General features: G+C 47.2%; 2 protein-coding genes across 4 annotated transcripts; both read left to right on the top strand.

The window, feature by feature from the left end:
• Positions 1 to 759: 759 nt before the first annotated feature.
• Positions 760 to 5538, top strand: ero1a (endoplasmic reticulum oxidoreductase 1 alpha). The gene is made up of 15 exons (XM_003969759.3): positions 760 to 1068; positions 2225 to 2344; positions 2416 to 2499; positions 2573 to 2614; positions 2695 to 2771; positions 2850 to 2923; positions 2995 to 3115; positions 3195 to 3256; positions 3340 to 3366; positions 3449 to 3541; positions 3890 to 4136; positions 4219 to 4288; positions 4367 to 4453; positions 4819 to 4955; positions 5153 to 5538. Exons 1-15 carry the CDS (start codon positions 958 to 960, stop codon positions 5211 to 5213), a joined length of 1413 nt encoding a protein of 470 aa, XP_003969808.3. The 5' UTR covers positions 760 to 957; the 3' UTR covers positions 5214 to 5538.
• A 170-nt stretch (positions 5539 to 5708) lies between these two features.
• On the top strand, positions 5709 to 18343 carry pacsin3 (protein kinase C and casein kinase substrate in neurons 3). 3 transcript variants are annotated; one of them, XM_011609848.2, is made up of 11 exons: positions 5709 to 6130; positions 8878 to 8929; positions 12084 to 12184; positions 12266 to 12422; positions 12507 to 12742; positions 12844 to 12999; positions 13812 to 13987; positions 14383 to 14503; positions 15807 to 15949; positions 16499 to 16656; positions 17168 to 18343. In XM_011609848.2, exons 3-11 carry the CDS (start codon positions 12131 to 12133, stop codon positions 17281 to 17283), a joined length of 1317 nt encoding a protein of 438 aa, XP_011608150.1. In that variant the 5' UTR covers positions 5709 to 6130; positions 8878 to 8929; positions 12084 to 12130; the 3' UTR covers positions 17284 to 18343. The 3 variants fall into 3 exon arrangements, with proteins under 3 accessions (XP_011608150.1, XP_011608151.1, XP_011608149.1); XM_011609849.2 differs by having other exon boundaries at positions 8873 to 8929; XM_011609847.2 differs by lacking the exon at positions 8878 to 8929.
• Positions 18344 to 19014: the final 671 nt, after the last annotated feature.

The following is a 19014-nucleotide window of genomic DNA, read 5'->3' as shown; positions in this document are numbered from 1 at the left end:
CAAACAAACGCAAGATAAAACATAAAAATAAAATGTTTTAAAAATACAGGCTACCTGAATTCAGTGCTATTTACCCTCGCCATAAACCTAAAGGAATAAACTCTAAGGATAAACCAAACGACAAACGTAAAAACACGTTATTCCAACTTATTATTTATCTACTATCAAATATATGTTGTACTGATACAGGTGGTTCAAACAGAATCAAATCTTGAATTCTGCCTCTCGCTCACAAATGTCTGATTGTTAAAATCTGATTTAGATGACCAAGGGTTTTCTGTTATACGTTCATTTGTCGTCACCTAGTGGCAGAAAATAAAGGCACAAAAATGCCTTTTAGGTGCCTTTTCTATTGTAAATATTCCAAAAGATTCTGGATACTAAATACAAACTGAAATAATTACAATTGTATGAACACACTGTCCCCAAGGGAGATAAATGCAATCCTTGGACGTTGTTTAACACACATGTTCACACACGATTCAATTTCCCTACGGGGATGAATAAAGTACATCTTGAATCTTGAATGTTAAAATTTTTATTTGCAAAAACATTTGGCAAAATAACAAACTGCTGTTTCCACATCCGGAACTGATCTCCCCCCAGATCTCTGTGGCCTCCATAATCTGTACATCAATACTCTGTTGGATTAAACCAACTGATTCCGTCCTGTAACATTTACGATCGCGTCTCCAGAGCTCACGGGCGTCATTAAGCGCGTCCACGAATTAAACATGTGACGAAATAACAGAGCGCTTGCTCATCGTCAGCATGAATGTGACCGATCAGCATCTGCCCGGACGGGCGAGTGATCGACCTGTCACGTAGAGCACGTAGTCGACAGGAAGACGCAATCATCCGGGAGGAAAACGTCACATTCACCGCCTCCACCTGGGCCCGTCCAGGCCGTTCAGTCATGTTCACAGGTCATCGGTATCGTGGTTCGAAGTGGTCGTGATGAAGCAGGTGGTCCTCCTCATCTTCTTCTTCTACTTTTTCAACATCTCCATCTTCTTCTTCGCCTTCCTCCAGGTGATCGGATTAGCCGACGGCAGGTGCTTCTGCCAGGTAAGCGACCGTTTCCCGTCATCTGGAGCAGACATTTAACTCTTTTCAAACCTGTTTATCCTCTCTGAAATGCCGTCAAGTTTAGCGGAAGTAAATTACAGCGCATAAAGCGACACGAACAGGAGAAGCTAAAGCTAGCTAGCATAGCACAACAACCAGCGAGTCCTCTAGAATGTAATTTATTGCTGTTACCGGGGATTTAAAGGCACTAAAATGACGTTGGCGTTTGTCAAGAATTCCCTGATTAATTACAAAAGTGCTTCAGTGTTTTATCTTGATATGGGAACCCTTTTGGGACAATGTCAAAAGGGATCCCTGAGTCACCGTAATAAATAGCCACAAAACATCATGTAAATTCCTGTTTGATTGGAACTTTTTAAATTGCATTACGACGATATCAAACTCAGTTTAGTTAGCCTCTCAAGGTTTACATGACTGATCTAGTCAAGTGTTTAATTTGCTTTGTCAATAATATCTTATCAAAATAAGTTATCTGTTGCAGTATTGACTCCGATCAATATTTTGGCATTCAGCTATGATAAATTATAACTGACTGAGAGTGTTTACTACAAAATATATGTATTGCTTCATTATTGGATGTCCCTCTGAATAAAAGATATAAAGTGTTTTGTTTTTTTAAATTTAACCCTAAAACTGCAACAGCATTTATTTATACACGGGCTGTTATTCTGCAAACTTTCTCTCTGTGGTCAACTTTGTGGTGGCTCTGTAACATTTTTAGGAAATACATTTTAGACCGCAAAAGTCAAACTATATAAAGGGATTAAACACCAATTTTGGTTTACAAAATGCTACAGAATTAGCAGTTTCCAAATTGACCCTTTCATTAACGCCAGCATGAACTCAACCTCGCCGCCATAAGCTGAACGCATCCGCCAGCTGTGGGCACGTCGCTCACATCTGGGAGATGATCAGGGCCAGATGTCAAAAATGACTGCTCAAAGGATGAACAGGGTGTCGTAATATGTCCAAAAGGAAATGATCATTTACTATATTAAATTCTCATCACCACAATATGTGTAATCTTATCTAGTAACTGCACCGTAATTAGACTGTTTGTGTAGTAGCAAACATCTGTGTGTTGATTTACATGTGCATAGATGGGTGTTAGCTCTCTGTTTTGACTGTCATGAAGGTCACAGGTGATCTGGACGACTGCGCGTGTGACGTGGAGACCATAGATGACTTTAACAACAACAGGCTTTTCCCCAAACTTCAAAGGCTTCTGGAGTCCGACTACTTCAGGTTCTACAAGGTACCATGACTGACCGTAATGTAAATGAAAACACAACAGCATTTTATTCCATGAAATTCTGGCGTCCGCAGGTCAACCTGAACAAACCTTGTCCGTTCTGGACCACCACTAGTCACTGCGGTCTGAGGGATTGTGCTGTGAAGCCCTGCTCTCCGGTGAGTTCCTCCTCTCCTGTTCTAAATAAACCGGATTTGTTCACACCCTACCAGAACCAACATCTGTTCACAGAACGAGGTACCGGAGGGTGTGCGTGCGTCCTCCCACAACAAGGTGAGTTCTCCAAACTGGCAAATAATCAGGGATAGTTCAGAGGAGGGAATTGAAAGTGGTGTGTGTGTGCATGTGTTCAGTATTCTGCAGCAGCAAACGAGCATCAGACTGACTGCGAGCAGGAGAATCGCCTCGGAGCTGTAAACGTCTCTTTAAGGTGAGCCTCGTCACCTTGAAGAGCACAGACGGAAAAAAGATTCAGCTCCTCTGTGATAATGAAAACCTTCCGCTTTAGTAACGAGACCAGAGAGGCTCTGCTGAGCTGGAACAGACACGACGACGAGGCCGAACGCTTCTGTGTGGTGGATGGTAACAGTCGCAGCAACAATCCTGTCAGGGAAACGCCCACGCCTCTGAAGCTTGTGTTTTTTCTCACGTAGACGAAGAGTCTCCTGACTCTCAGTATGTTGACCTGCTGCTGAACCCGGAGCGTTTCACAGGCTACAGAGGAGCGGAGGCGTGGCAGATCTGGAACAGCATCTATGAGGAGAACTGCTTCAAGTAAAAACTCCTGTTTCACGCCTCTCTTTTGGTTTGATAATGTGCATCCGTTACATTGTGACTCGACTGTTCCTTACAGGCCGTTCACCATCAAGCGTCCACTCATCCCTAACGTGTTACACAGCAGCGCAGGAAATGACGGTAGGACTGTTGTCACCTGTGGCCTCGATTCACTCGTTTAGAGTTTGTTTTCTAAACGAAAGATCTGTTCGGTTTTATCACAGCAAAGATCTTCCACAGCTGGCTGGAAGGTAAGCGGACGACTTTCCTGTTGGATAAGGTCAGAACGAAGTGGCGTTTTCAGAGCTTCCTGTCTCTCTCTCTGTCTCTCAGGTCAGTGTGTGGAGATAAGGGCTTTCTATCGCCTCATTTCTGGCCTCCACGCCAGCATCAACATTCACCTGAGTGCCAGATACCTGCTGGATGGTGAGACACGCCCCCACACACATGATCTGACTCTCCTGCACTGTTTCTAGAGATGCACCCATCCACATTTTTTCACTTTCAATCCGATCCCCATGCATTTGGATATCTGCCGATAGTATTCCAGTACAACAACGGTCTTCTATTCAGGAATTCCTTTCATCCAGCTAGCAGTCTCTCTTTAAAGCACAGACATCACTCATGAGGGTGAATTACTTTGTTATTGGAACCCGTTACCAATACTAGATCAGATCATCCACATCCTGAGCTGGAGTTGCTGGAATTAGGCTCAAAGTATGTATTTAATTATCTTCCATCTCTGGTCATCTTTTCCTTTGTTGTCGTTTTCAGACAGCTGGTTCCAGAAGAAATGGGGTCACAACGTAACAGAGTTCCAAAAGCGCTTTGATGCGGACCTGACAGCAGGCGAAGGGCCGAAGAGGCTCCGAAACCTCTACTTCCTGTACCTCATAGAGCTGCGAGCCCTGGCGAAGGCGCTGCCGTTCTTCCAGCGTTCTTCCTTCCAACTGTACACTGGCAAAGTGGAAGAAGACCAGAAGCACAAAGGGATGATGCTGGACATCCTGCAGCTGGCCAGGTCTGAGCCTGCGCCAGTCTAACCGGGCCGCGTCTGCTCATTTAACCATTTTATTTTACCAGCCTCTTCCTCCCCCTTCCAGATCCTTTCCGCTGCACTTCGATGAGACGTCCCTGTTTGCCGGAGATGAAAAAGAAGCAGCCAAACTGAAGGTGGGAGAACACTGTTATGCAGATTAGAAGAGTGCCGTTACTGGACTGTGTAGAGAAACCTGTGTGTTCTGGTATCAGGAGGATGTCAGACTGGCGTTCCTGAACATTTCCCGGATCATGGACTGCGTGGGCTGCTTCAAGTGCCGCCTGTGGGGGAAACTGCAGGCAAGGACGTGTTACTACACACACAGTTCACTTAAGACTCACCTGATGAGTGGAAACTGCTTTGGCGCTCTGCACTGTAAAAAGTACCATTTCCAAAGTTTCACTTGTGGAAAATTATCTGATATTGACTCTGTATGAAATATCGAAAGTCATTTTACAGCCATAAAAGAACTTAAGAAGCAGAAGCAAGTACATTTTTACAGTATATGTATAATGTACTCTAATGCTGTTATGATTTAAAACGCTTCACTCTGATTGGTCGTATCCGTGGGAGACGATTGCGCTGTTGATCTGAGCTGCTGGGAAGCTGTTGTTTTGATTATGTTGTGATTTACCGCCTTGCTCTGATCTCTCTCTCTGGATAGACTCAGGGATTAGGAACGTCGCTGAAGATTTTGTTTTCAGGGCGACAGATCGAAGCTCTGCCCATGTCCGACATCCAGGGACCAGCATTTCAGCTGAGTCGGCAGGAGATCGTCTCTCTGTTCAACGCCTTTGGGAGGTGATGGAGACCATAAGGGCCACAGAAATATTTTTATAATCTCTGAAATACAAACCCTCTAGAGCTGAACAGTGATCTTGTCTCTGGAACTAATGCTTAGTGAGAACATAATAGCCTGAAAAATCACAAGTGCTGACACTGTTTCCATAGAAACACTGGCGCTCATGAGAAAATGTTGTTTCCTTGGATCTCCACAGGATTTCCACCAGCATCAGAGAGCTGCAGAACTTCAGAGAGCTGCTTGCAGAGGAACAGTGAAGATGAGGATGAAGATTTAATGTGAAGGCAGATCATCGCCTGCCTGCTGCCTGTAATCAAAGTGTCTTTGACAATATTTTTGTGTTGTGATCGCAGCTGTTCAGAGAGGGAAACGTGCTTCGTTCTTTTTGCTTTTAAAAATACAAACGTGAAAGTGTTTTGTTCGTTAGTTTTCTCGTGTAAACTCTTTTACTAACAACTGTAGTTATTCCAACGGTGCCCTGCAGGGGGAGTCCGACATCAAGAAAATCCGATTTTTTTAAATCCCTCATAAAAACAAGAAACCTGAAGGATATAAATCTTAATAAATAAGGAAATAAATCGATATGTTCTTCCATCCATTACTTTTTGTAGTCACTATGCTTTGCAAGTTGATTTAAGCTGCATTTTAACAAGCTAACGCTGTGTTGTAAGCTGAGCTGTGGTTTTTTCCGAGCGTGCCTGAATGCGCCGCAGCAGCGGGCAGTGAGGGGTTAAGCTGTAAGAGGATGAATGGATATTGTGGGGAGCAGCATCTGATTACACAGACGCCAGTCGGCTTTGGAGGGGGAAGAGTCGGCATTTCACCGCCCAACCTACTTCTCACACCCCTCCGATCAGCTGAAGCGCTGCTAAAAATCCTTCATTTTGCCGCATCGCGCAGGAACTGCAGCTTTAACTCGAAAGGTCGCGGTAATCTTGCGAAATTGCCCAGGATCGGTGGGCTTCATTGCGCCCAAGAGCGGGGGGGTTAGCGACGGCGGACAGCGGAGTCAAACTCGCAAAATGCAGCACTTTCTGGAGGCTTAAGGTGGACTGTTTGTCACGTTTTCAAACAACGTCTGGCTTTTAGGCTGTGTCTGGGAGGAGATACACTTCAACCGAATTCCGACACGATCTGTGGTTTTGGTCGGCTGCTCCGGGTCGGAGTGTAACAGGTAAGATGTCACCTGTCGCCGCAGCACACGCTGGAACTCTTTCTCGCTGTTTCCAGTGCAATAAATGTTGCTGCGTCGAAGCCTCGGGGATTTTAGACAGTTCCACAGTCAACATCGTCAGATGCTGTGTAATTGTTGACAGCTGAGCTAGCTTAGCTGTACGTGGTCGTTGCGTTTCAAAAACCCGCATCAGTGGTTTTGCGTGTGTGTGTGTGTGTGTGTGTGTTTTTTTTTTTTGTCGTTTTAACATGTTATTGATAAGATTACTCTTATCTTCTGCATCGTTGCTCTAAAGATGGATACAATCGCAATATCTTGCAAAAAAATCGTATCTTGCATTTGTGTTTAAGTAGAACATGAACGCAGTTAGCTACAATAACACTGCTACCATAATGATGTAGCACTAGCAGGTTATTAACCTGTTCTTTAGGAACGCAGACGTCAAATTTCTTCACTAAACTAGCGTGTGTCTGGTTTTAAATGTTTAGTAAAGACCTTTTGCCAGTAGGAGACAAAAAAAGTCAAATGGCTGTTAAAACAAACGTTATTAAAGCGAACGTTGGTAGCCGGGATAAAGATGGACGTGTCTTCGTTGGCTCTATCGCCCCCTGGTGTCCGGCTGCTGCAAACCCGCCTCCCCTCAGCTGAAATACACTAGTGTGCAAATAAAACGACCACTGGCAGAAGTAACAAAGCGATTCAACACGAAACGCACGCCGCAGCAAATTACCCCAGCTTTAAATATCTGTAAATCATGCAAAGATATTTTGTGTGCGTGACGGAGCGAAGCTGTTTTGTTGGTTGAATGTTTGGAAAAAGAATTCCCTTGTGGATTTGATGCATTTTCCCCAGTATCACCCCCATATCATGTGATACTGCTGCCTTCACAGAGAGAGCTTTCCTCTGACGGTGGCCTGTTTCTTTATTGTGTTGGCTTTTTCATAAAGTTCTAAACTGGCTGCAGCAGTGGGATTTCTCATCATTTTAATGGTGCCAATTAGACACTTGAAACCTCAAACCAAGGAAGTTGTAAGAACTGCTTTATGGGAGTAATTAGCTGACATGTTTCCATGAATTGACACCAGTATTTTCCTCCCAGTAAAGGGTTTTTTCAGTCCCAGCAGGCTCTGCACTGGAACAGAACTGGCGGTGTTGGGTTTGGGGGTGTGGGCGGAGCGGGCAGGTACGAACGGTCCTTCAGCTCCAGATTTAAAAACCGGCCCAGCAAGTGGAATTTCATGGGAATATGCGAATGATAAATATCAACTCTCACCAGTTTGTCACCTCTCCGGTGGCTGGCTGCACTGGGAAATCTTTCTGGAAAATAAGCTTTCCCCCTTTCCCTTTGTAAGCCTCATTCCTGCCTGGGACGCAGGACTCGACTCTCTGTTATAGTTTCTTGACAGCAGGTTCTGGGTTAATCTGTGGCGTGCAGCAGGCGGATTCAGGCCTGCGGAGGTGGGGGAGCCTGCACGGGGGCGGCTGTGGGTGGCCGCAGCCTCAGTGATGTGGTCCCGGTTGGAGGTCAGCGGCGTGTGGGAGCGAGGCCGAGCCGTGCTTTTCTGTCGACTCTGCTTTTTCTGTACTTCTGCCTCGCTGCGATCCAGCATCTTGTTTTCCGGCCTCGCCCTGGCCTCCGGCGGGTCGGCGCACGTGGTGCATGACGGTTACAGGGATGACGTCACCGCAAGAGAGGGAGCGTGAGGCATTCACGGAACCGGATTTGCACGCAGGGCTTGGGTTCCGATCCAAACTCGTGACTGGCGCAGACGTTTGGTGTAGACATTGCAGAAGAGACCTGGTTGCTATAGCGACGCTCTCTGAGACTGCCTTTCTTCCGGATGGGAGGATGTGCTACATCGTGTCACATCTAAGTGTCCGTTTGTGTTTCCACTGTCCAAAGTCAGGAAGTTTTTGAAAAACTGTCTGAAGGGTGCAACTAGTCCCACAGAAGGTTCTCACACCCTGTAAAGAACATTTAGCAAGATGCTAGCTCAGCTAGCCCCCAAAGCCCCCAAAACATAGTGCTGCCACCCTTCAGATCATTTTAAACTGTTTTTTTATACCTTCAGGAAACATAAAACTCCAGATTGGTCATTTGTTAACTCCTGTTTGACAATGCTCGTCTACAAATGTGCAGAGAAATATGATTTTCCTGCTTAATGATTGCTTTTATTAATGAATGGCTGTGTTTAGAATATCAGCTTTTCTTTTAAACTATAAATGCTAAAAATTGTGCAATCCCCCCCCCACACACACACACACACACACATCCTGATATTGTTTCTGTTGACCAAACTCAGCACATCAATCGAGCCTTTAAAGTCAGAGTTGAAGTCAGTCATTAACTCTGAGGTCTTCGGGAGCAGGCGTGTCTCTGACCTCGACCCCTCTTATCGAGCTGTGTTGTGGTTCTTCCTTTAGATTAAAACGACCTCTTCTGTTGAGGTTTTCAAACCTAGAAATGAAACCGTCCCGGCAGCGTTTATTGTTGAGCTTCATCCCGCCATGGCGGGTATTGACCCGAGTGTTGTGACCTGTCTCATTAACCTTCCCCTAACGACTCCATGTGCAGTATTTCCCCAGCGCGGCCAGAATGTGCCACCTTCACCGGCAGCCGACCTCGGGCTGCGCTGACTAACTGCTTCTTCGCTGGCTAACGGTCGTCTTTTCCCCGTTTCTCTCTGCTCCTGAGGGTTCTCCTCTCTCCGCTTGTCCCTTTTTCTGTGGCTGGGCTGTGAGGACAGAGGCTGTCTTCCCGTGGGACGTCTGTCCTTGTCTGTTTTCGTCTCTGCTCAGGTAAGTCCCCGCTTGTCTTCAGCGTCACCTACAGTGCTCTGGTTCTGTGCTCCTAATCCTCTGCTGTTCTGGGACATGGGTTCACATCCTTTCACGATTCCTTCCATAATATAAGAAAATGTATGATCCGCCCAGCGGCTGCAGCCGCGCTTCCCTTCACCATAAATAAATGCTGAGTCTCTCATCTTGGAGAGGAGCTGCAGAGTTCTGCTGCACAGCTGCTGGTTGGGAACTAAAAGGGAGCATCCCAGAATGCTACTGGGCGGCGAGGCGCTCCCACCACCTCTGCTGGAATGCGGAGCAGCTCGGAGGCTCTTACTCGTGCCTAGAAACGTAAATGCATGCTGAGCGCGGGGAATCTGTTGCTGTGCATTAATCAGATTAATGGCCGTGAGTTTTCCAGGGGAGCTTACGAGGTCTGGACCCGCCTCTCTAGCTGTCACCTCCTCCTCCTCCTCCTCATCTTCCTCTTCCTCTTTGCTGGCCTGACCCATTTCCCTACAAACCACCAACCAGAATCCTCTCCTGTCTCATCACTGCTGTCTGTCAACAGTAAATCCTGATCAGCGATCATTTTAAGCCTTTTATGTTGAATTTAACGGATCACAGGATGTGATTTTAGCAGTTTAATACCAACCACCCTCCTCCGTGCAGATGTGACGTACTTCCCCACCTGTTTTCTTGTATTCAGGCTCCTTTTTATCCTAAAGGTGAGGGTTTATTTCTGCTGTGTTTCTATTGTTTTTCATTAAATGTGGATTCTAGCGGCGGGTCGTCAGGATGTCTCTTGTTTACACGACTGTGGCATCGATGTGCTGTGAGTCTGATTGTGTGAGGTGGGACCAGAGACGTCGGCCACAGTTGTTTTAATTCTGAACAGGCCAGTTTTCACCGTGCGCACCAGGAGTCGGGCGTTCTTTACCTCTGGTGGGAACAGAAATGGAAGCATTTACTGCCATTCTGCAGATCCTTGCACAACGGCTTTCTCTCTTGGCGAGGATGTGTCCCCGTCTTTGATTTCAGCTAAGCTCTGAATGGCATCGGCTGTCGGAAGGACGAGGAAATTTAAGACCTTCTCCAAATCCGTCGGTCTGGAGGCGGTGTTTGCTCGTCAAAAGAAAGATTAGTTCTTTAAAAACAAGATAAAGAAACAAGTTCACGGCGAGAACGGCGTACCCCTGACCGCCGAGCAGGTGTGTGATTAAAGCCATTCGATAACTTGTGCTTTTGAGCCAAAACACATGCGACCTTTGAGTTGTCGTTGATCACACTTTCTCCTCACACAGAGGCTTTCATCAGCCCTTCTGGAGTTTCGCCTCTCAGGTCGAAAAACCTTCAGGCTTCATGCAGGTTAATAGTAGTTGTTCATAAATCCACCCACCCATCTATCAGCCAGGATCCTGGAGGTTGTTGGACCTTGTTCCAGTCTTGGTGCTGTTGGCCTCATAGCAAGAATGCGCTGGTTTGATTGCAGCTGAGAGCCTTTCTGGTTCCTCCTGTTTGACCTCTGCGTGTCGCTGACCTTGCTGGCTACAGCTCCGGCCTCTGGGCTCCAGGGCGGACTTAAGCCCTTCATGTGATGCACGCACGTGTGAACACACGTGCGTCGTTACAATAAGGGGAGTGAACCCGAGTTCATGATCATCGATCGAGGCAGGTAAACACACGCGAATGTGTGGGAGGGAGGGTTGGCTCATCGATAACCAACCCCCAACTCAGAACTTTCCCCTCGCACCTTTTCACGCTACTCTTGATACAGGAAGTGGATTGTTGCTGCCCACGCTGGCGTCTGTCAGCAGCTGGTGCCGACCGGACAGACAGGTGTTCAGGTGGGAGCAGACGTCTGGCTGCTAATGCTAATGACACCCAGCTAACATCGAGCTAATGCCTCAACCCTTAAAACCTTCAAACCGTAGTTTATGATGGATGAAAGGAATTCCGTACAGAAATCTGGACTTGAGGGGATGTTGTACGTTAGGATCAGATTTCCTGAGAATGTTTGCGTTTGAACGCGTTAAACTACGTCCCGTGAAGCTTTTTAGCAGGGACGTGTGGAATCAGTCGTCATCTGCATAGCTAGAGCGGGAGCAGAGAGTGCAGGCAGACAAACATTTGCTGCCTGCCACGCCCAGCAAGACACAAATGAAGACGCACACGGACTCAAACTGTCCTGCAATGTCAAGGAGCTAGGTTTCCTGTATTCGTTCCTGTTTCAGCATGCTAGTGGCACATACCTCAGCTGATACACGCCGTTCATCTGTGGCTCACACAGACACACACCAACGCAGGCACACACCTGTCAGTCACACCTGTACTTAATGGTGTGAGGTTAAATTGGAGCGCAGCTGTCTGAGGGGATTAGCTGAAGCCTGTGAGGGTGTAATGTTGTGGACCGTCAGCGTTTTGCTAATCTTAAACGTCTGATGCGACTGGACGCACCCCCATCAGAGAGCCGTGCAGACGCGTATTAAACCTAAACTCTTTGATTGAGACCTGACGAATCATAGCCTGGCTGCTCAGATCAGATACAAAATATTGTGTTTGCCTCTCCAGTATTCACGTGTCGTTACCAAGGCAACCGTCATTATGTCTGCAGCAAACGGCTGATTCGATCACTTGCTATTAAGAGAGCGAACGTCGTGCGGAGGAAATAAAGAGGGACTTCAAGGCTGCAGCGGTGTTTTGCTCCGGAGTTGTTATGTCTGCCACAGGAAGTCGTGTGGCCTTGAAGCCAGGATTCGTCCAATGGGACGACTGCCTGGAGGAAGTTGATGCGCGGAGACGTCGGGTCGCTGCGAGATGTTTGCAGGGTTCGTGGCAGATCTGAGGTCACGTCAGGTCAGGCCGGTGCTGCCGAATGGGGGGAAAAAAGATGTTTGCGCTTCTCTTTAAACAAGAGCCGCGCGAGTTTTGTGGATTTCTGTGGGACGACCTTTTTTGTGCGATTTTTTTTGTTGCTATTTAATCTGTTTTCACGTCGCGCACATCTGCTGCTAGATGTAAAAGCACGACCGTTGCCTCAAAACTGAGGGACAAAGAGAGGAAACGGATTTATTTGTGACTTGATTTTGCGTGGAGCAGATGATTCCCTTTCTTTCTCTTCCTTTTCTTCTGAGGTGGTCTTAGTGAAGGGCATTGTTTCTCTCCTCTGCAGTCTTTCCTGCAGCCGCCATCATTCTGTGCTGTAAGCTCGACCCCAGGATGTCCTCCAACGGAGACCTGAGTGATTTGGGCAGCTCTGACAGTTTCTGGGAGGTGAGACGCTCGTTTTGCAATCGCCAACGTTGAAGTTTTCCAGGTTGGTCACACCGTTGTACTTCCGTCTGTCCTTTGCAGCCAGGGAACTACAAAAGGACGGTGAGGCGGATCGACGAAGGTCACCGGCTGTGCAACGAGCTGGTCAGCTGCTTCCAGGAGAGGGCGAAGATAGAAAAGAGCTACGCTCTGCAGCTGAGCGACTGGGCCAAGAGGTGGAGGGGCGTGGTGGAGAAAGGTGAGGGGCGGGGTCTGATGGTTGGGGCGCCTGAGGACGGGATGCTGCCCCGTGATTGGACACACCCTAACTCTGCTTCCTCAGGTCCTCAGTACGGGACCCTGGAGAAAGCGTGGCACGCCTTCATGATGGCGGCTGACCGGCTCAGCGAGCTGCACCTGGAGCTGCGAGAGCGGCTGGCAGGCGAAGACAGTGAGAAGATCCGCAACTGGCAGAAGGACGCCTTCCACAAACAGATGATGGGGGGGTTCAGAGAGACCAAGGACGCGGACGACGGCTTCCGCAAAGCACAGAAACCCTGGGTCCGCAAACTGAAGGAGGTGAGGGGGGGCCGCGCCGTCTCTGAGCCCAGCAGCAGAGTTCGTTGAGACAAAAGCTCCATCGGGGGTTAAGTCTTTGCTGATGATGTTGGTGTTTGAAGGTGGAGACCACTAAGAAGAGCTACCATCAGGCCAGGAAAGAAGAGTGGACAGCAGTCACCCGGGAAAACCACGCCAAGGCCGACCCCGCCAAGTCCCAGGAGGAAGTTCGTAAATTCACCACCAGGGCGGAGCGATGCAACCAGGAGGCAGAAAAAGTACAAAGCGTGCACCCAGACACACACAGACTCCTGTTTTTTTTAATCCCGTCAGGGTGTGTCAGTGAGACCAGAAAAACATACCTGCGTGTGTGTTTTTGACTGTTTAAACATGAGTCAGCTTGTCTGCTCTGCTCACTGATGCACAAAGTCAAGTTCCAGAACAAAATGACCTAAAAACTCCCAACATCTGCTCGGCTTCTCCAACCAGTTTACACACTCATCATATAATGCTATCTCGTGAGTTGATCCCATTTATTTTTTCTAGTTTTCTTCCTGTTCCAGAACCAGTCTTTTATTTCAATATTTCCATTTTAAGTTTTGTGAGTCTCGCTGAGCAAACACGCACACGCCTCCACACCCCAAGTGGCGTTGAGAAGGTTGAAAACATCCGCCTCCCTCAGTATTTGAGGATCGCTCCACAGGGTGTAACTACCACCTTCTCTCATGCTACCCTCTGCTCTAAACTAGGTCATTTTTGACCATGTAATTATCTTCGATCGTAGCCATGGCAACTGCTAACAACTGCTGGTGGGGAAGGGTATAAGGCTTTATATCTGATGAATTGACACCTTTGGCGTTTCAGATTCATTTTCCATTTAAATCCACAGAGGGCTGTAAATAGCCACAAGGCTAGCTGGTTAGCATGCTAAATGCCGAGCACGCTGTAGCTGGGATACATTTTTGTCCAAGATGTTTATATTCCGAGCTTTTAAAAGCACATTTATGGCCGTTTTGGCAAGGCAGAAATGTCCTACACTCAGAATCTAAAGAAACGGGGCGAGTCAGGGCGTGTTTTCTGTGCACGGCAGGCGAAGGAGCGCTACACCAAGACCCTGGAGGACTTGAACCGCTGCAACCCGCGGTACATGGAGGACATGGAGCAGGTGTTCGACCTGACCCAGGAGGCCGAGCGCAAGAGGCTGCGCTTCTTTAAAGAAGTCCTGCTGGAGATTCACACACACCTGGACCTTTCTGTGAAAGAAGAGTGAGACACACACACCCAACAGACACATTACACACATCGGAAGAGGAAAGGGTGTCATTAGCCGATTGAAAGGAATGTAGAACCAACAGAGTTAGGATGTGTATGTACCCAGTAGTTAATCAAAAACTGGTGTTGGCCATTAGCTGTTGACCTCTCATTCTATTTAGATAAGCTCCGTTGCCAGGGTAACCATGAGCAGTAAAGTCTAAAAGGGTCCAACGCAAGATTCATTTGCTTCAGTTTCCCTGGCAGCCATAAACACACGCAGGGTCTTCAAACCCTCGTCCTCGGATCCACCTCCGGTCCGATGGCGATTGAATGTTTCTTCTTCGCACACTGTTGCCATAGAAACAGCGGCGATGACGCGATGATTGACAGTCGCCGTTGTTCTACAGGTTTGTGGGCCTGTACAGAGATCTGGGCCAGACGATCCAGGCAGCCAATGACAGCGAAGACCTGCGATGGTGGAGGAACACCCACGGCCCCGGAATGAGCATGAACTGGCCGCAGTTCGAGGTGTGTATCGCTGCACACACACACGCGCGGTCGCACGCTCCCTCAAGGATGCTGATGTTTGCACTATAAACTTGTGTGTGGCCAGTTTTTGTAGTTTATAGAAGCTCGGGGTAGCGCTGCAGTAGCTGGTGTGTGTTTATTTGTGTTTGAGAGGAATCAGGCTGAATATTAAACAGCTTCCCAGTGAAAGACTCGCTGTGTGCACGAGAACCATGAGTGGGGTCAGGAATGTCTCAGCACTCACACACACACACACACAGACTCTCACTGCTCGGACGGGTGTTTTGTAGACAAAAATCTAAGATCCAGTCGCCACACTATTGTTTTTCCTTCAGCAGGTGATCACGCGTGAGGAACATCTGATCCAACCGTTGCTTTTCCTGGTTAATTCCTAAAACGCATCAGCGTTTGTATCTGGAGACCATTGTTTGGTGCTGCAGAACACTCTGCAGACATCTGTTATGACTTGAAATAGTCCTAGTTTTCATTTATGTGGGCAGCACAACAGGCAGCCTGATCGGTTACAGGCTGGTTTTTCCACAAACGGCGTCCATGAAAAGATGAACAGACTCAATTGTCCAACCATAACAGATACTTTCACCTGGATTCCACCGCTTGGATTTTGGCTCCTACACACGTGTGTGTGTGTGTGTGTGTGTGTGTTTCCTGTGCATGTCACCTCAAATTTCAGATCACACAAAAGAATGGACACATAATGCGTGAAAATGTACAGAAAGAGGTGAAACTGAAGCCTTTGTGAGGTCAGCGTCGCTCACAAACACATTTTCAATCACTGCAGCCATTTTTTTAAATGTGCTGATTAATTTATTTATCTCCTAAAACTGTAACCAAAGTCTGATTCTTATCCAAATGAATCATCCTGGTAGTTGCAATGGTCAGAGATGGAAATACCAACTAGGATGCACGTGTGTTGAGACGTCAGTTCGAGTGTTCGGTCTTTCTCGTCCACGTGGACGTCCCCCGCCAAGGTTCCCTGGAGCACGGATGTGAAAACCAACAGCTTGATGTTGGCAGAAAGAACTGGATCCCTTGTGTCCTCTGAGGAATCTCCTGGCGTTCCCACAATGCCGCTGACACAAAAACAGAGCATCATTGTCCCACAACACACACACACACATCATGTTTGTGGAGTTCATTCTATAACTGTGAGGACATTTACCTGCTGTCATGATGAGAGGTTGAATGATTGGTGCTTCATTTGCTCTGTAAAAACTTGTTCTGTGTGTGTGTGTGTGTGTGTGTGTGTGTGTGTTCGTGTGTGTGTGTGTGTTCACGTACTCAGGAGTGGTTCCCTGAGACCAGCCGCTCCATCAGCAGGAAGGAGCGAAGCGAACACTCCGATGACAACGTGGTCACCCTCACCAACATCGTCTCTGCGGGTGGAGATCAGGCACCTCCGAGCCCCATCACCGTGAACACTAACAGGTAGGGGAACACACACCTCTACGCCTGCCGGGGGGAGTGTGTTAATCTGCTGTCTCAGCCAATCAGAGTTAAGGGAAGTTGGTTTAGTTTGTTACCTTGTAGTCACCCCGAGGAGTTAACTGTAATCATCCTGCAGCAGAACACTCTTTAATTAGCGTATGTCTGTGTGTGTATGTGTCTGTGTGTGTGTCTGTGTGTGTGTGTGTGTGTGTGTGTGTTACAGACCGTGTTCCCATCATGCTTCAGGTTTTTCCAAAAACCTCCCATTTTTCCTTTTATTTCTCAGACCAAATAATCTGGTTTATGGTGCAATCAGTAATATGGTGGGTGATATCAGCCTGTCTGAACTGAACTATTTAGGGACGTGTGCTAACACCAGAGTTGTCTCTCCAGCCTTTAAAGACTTAAACGGATCCCGTCCCGGAAGAGGGTTGGCGGCCGTGCTAATGCTAATATCACGCACGCGGTTAACGAGAGCCTGACTGTTGTCAAACGCAGGTGAAATTCATCATCCCTCCTTTAATCCGCCTGTGTGTGTGCGTCACTCAGGGTTAAAGATTACTCATCAGACTGGTCAGACGACGAAAGCCCCAAAAAAGGGCCGGCCGTGAACGGCGTGGAGGAGGAGACCCAGGCAGAGGGCGTGCGTGTCCGAGCGCTCTACGATTACATGGGTCAGGAGGACGACGAGCTCACCTTTAAAGCAGGTAAACGCTCACTAATGCTGACAGAGATGGAGGGACCCTTCTGCTCTGTCGTGTGCATAAGGGATGAACGATGGCAGCAGATACGGAACCTGCCAGTCAAATGAGCAATCGGTGAATTTAAACTATGTAACGTATCTCACCTGAGGGCTCAGGTGTTCTGACTGGAAATGAAACTTGTTCTGGCAGGTGAGTATTGTCCTCACGTGGAGGATTATCGTGCTTCATCTACGCTGAATCAACACTTCAGTTTCTCAATCTGATGTGTACATTTCTGGATTTAGAATCACTGGAAAAATACTATAAGGCCCGCAGCTAAGCTCCGCCCACTGCAGCATTCACAAGCCCGGGCGGCCTCGCACGTGTCGATGGAGATGATTTCATCAGTCGGGTTTGATTAAGGGGATGAATGGAGCCTCCCGGTGTTTTAACTCGCAGGCGGGCGAGTCTAACGAAGGTGTAGAGGAGCCCGGTGGAACCAGAATGACCCGACCTCCTGTTATGCTCATTTCAGGCGAGGAGCTGCTGAAGCTCGGTGAGGAAGACGAGCAGGGCTGGTGTAAAGGGCAGCTAAGCAGCGGTCGGATCGGGCTCTACCCTGCCAACTACGTCCAGCTGGTGGCCTCCTGATTGGCCGCCCTCATTGACTCGCCTTCGCCGACAATGCCAGGACCAATCAGAAAGCTGTCCTGTTACCTAAGCTACGTTTTTGTGAACGGCTCTTTCTTTTACTGGCTGTCCGTTCAGACTGCTCGAACAACCTGGACTTTTTTTTCTTTGTTTTTCGGCAGCCAGTCACGAATAATCTATCAATAAGTTGAAAGTTGTGTGGAGCTGAGCTGGATGTGGATTCTTTAATCAAACCCCAGAGTTTGTTCTTAATCGGAACAGAGTTTTTAGGACTCCTCAAACCCTAACATGAACTTTTTTCCCTTGTCACCAGCTTCTTTGCTAAATCAGCCTCCGGGGCTTTAGTGTTCAGTTATTCTAATATTTGCTTTTAAAAGTTCACCTAGGAAAGTGACCTAATTCAGAAAAGGCTGGGAAGTCCTGGCTCGTTCTTGAGTCTGCCATCTAGCGGCGGCCAGAGGACCTGCAGGCTCAGCCACAGCCACCAAAACAATAGAAACGTCAGTGCCTTATCCTGCGAGGCCAGTGTTAGAGCGCCGCCCTGTTGCCAGGTGGAGGAACTGCAGCCATCTGGACCGACAGGTGTGCACTTGACCCACTTTAACCCTTAATGCCCCCCTTTATTTAGCTCGACAGTCAGGCTTTATTCTGTAGATTAACACTGAATTCACTTTTTTATTGTTAGAAATGACCGGATATTTGTTTTCTTTTAATTTGATTAGATTTTTTTTTTAAAATAGCATTTTTACAGTTGATCAATTTCTAATTTATTTTCCTCTTCAAATTTAGTTTTTCATTTTGGAGCAACGATGATGGAGGAAAGCTGGCTGTTTTTTTTCCCTCCTACCACCAGACAAAATGATGTTTTGTTCATGTTTGTATTTTATTTGTTTGCTTGTGAGGGAGCTGTCCTGTCCCCATCACAGGTAATTCATCCTGACCTCCTGTTAACCCCTAATCAATATATATCTGTGTTTCCTCTTCTGATTTACTTCTCAAAAATGTAACTCGATGGCTACAGAAACTGGAAAGCAACAATAAAAAGCTTTCTACACCTGAAGCCTTTAAACATTTTCTCTTTGCAGATGAAATCCAGATGTTTGATTTTTCCCCACATTCTTTATTTTCTGTGGCCTCCTTTAGGATTAATGCGTGAACATCAGTTTCTCTACATCTCATCAAAATGTTTTCAGTTACACAATTTAAACAGATTCGTTGCACACGGCCTGATATATTTCAAGTGATTTTGTTTAGATATTTGTGTCTTGTGTCCTTGTTTCGCGGTCCTTAAACCAGTCGTTGCTACTGTTTGTGCAGATAGATAAAGAATGGTCCGTCGCCAGGGTTCTAATTACTCTCGCGGATGCGCACGCTCTTGGTGGTGTCGCTGGTGTCCATGCGTGTCAGCGCCCTCTGCTGGGGAGAGATGGGCCCAGTGGAAATGCAGGAATATTTATTCCATTTCTGTAACATATACATCATGACATGATAAATCAGTCTTACGGTGAATATTAGTTTGCCTGTGTCCTGGTACTGTCTTTATCATGGACCAAAGTACGATTGAGTGTTATGAGGCTCCTATGATTAGAGCCCCCCCCTCTTTTTTTCTTTTTTTTTAAACAAAGCATTACTTCAGTATCAAGTCTTCATAATGTAGAACATGAAGGTGGGGTTAAAAACTGAGGAGGCAGGAGGTCATGTCCAGAAACTCTTGAGCTTTTCCTTGAGCTC

This window comes from Takifugu rubripes, chromosome 13 (genome assembly GCF_901000725.2).
Source record: "Takifugu rubripes chromosome 13, fTakRub1.2, whole genome shotgun sequence".
In the NCBI taxonomy this organism is placed as follows: Eukaryota; Metazoa; Chordata; class Actinopteri; order Tetraodontiformes; family Tetraodontidae; genus Takifugu; species Takifugu rubripes.
The sequence above is the reverse complement of the archived record's forward strand: the minus strand, read 5'-3'. Positions and strand labels throughout refer to the sequence as shown.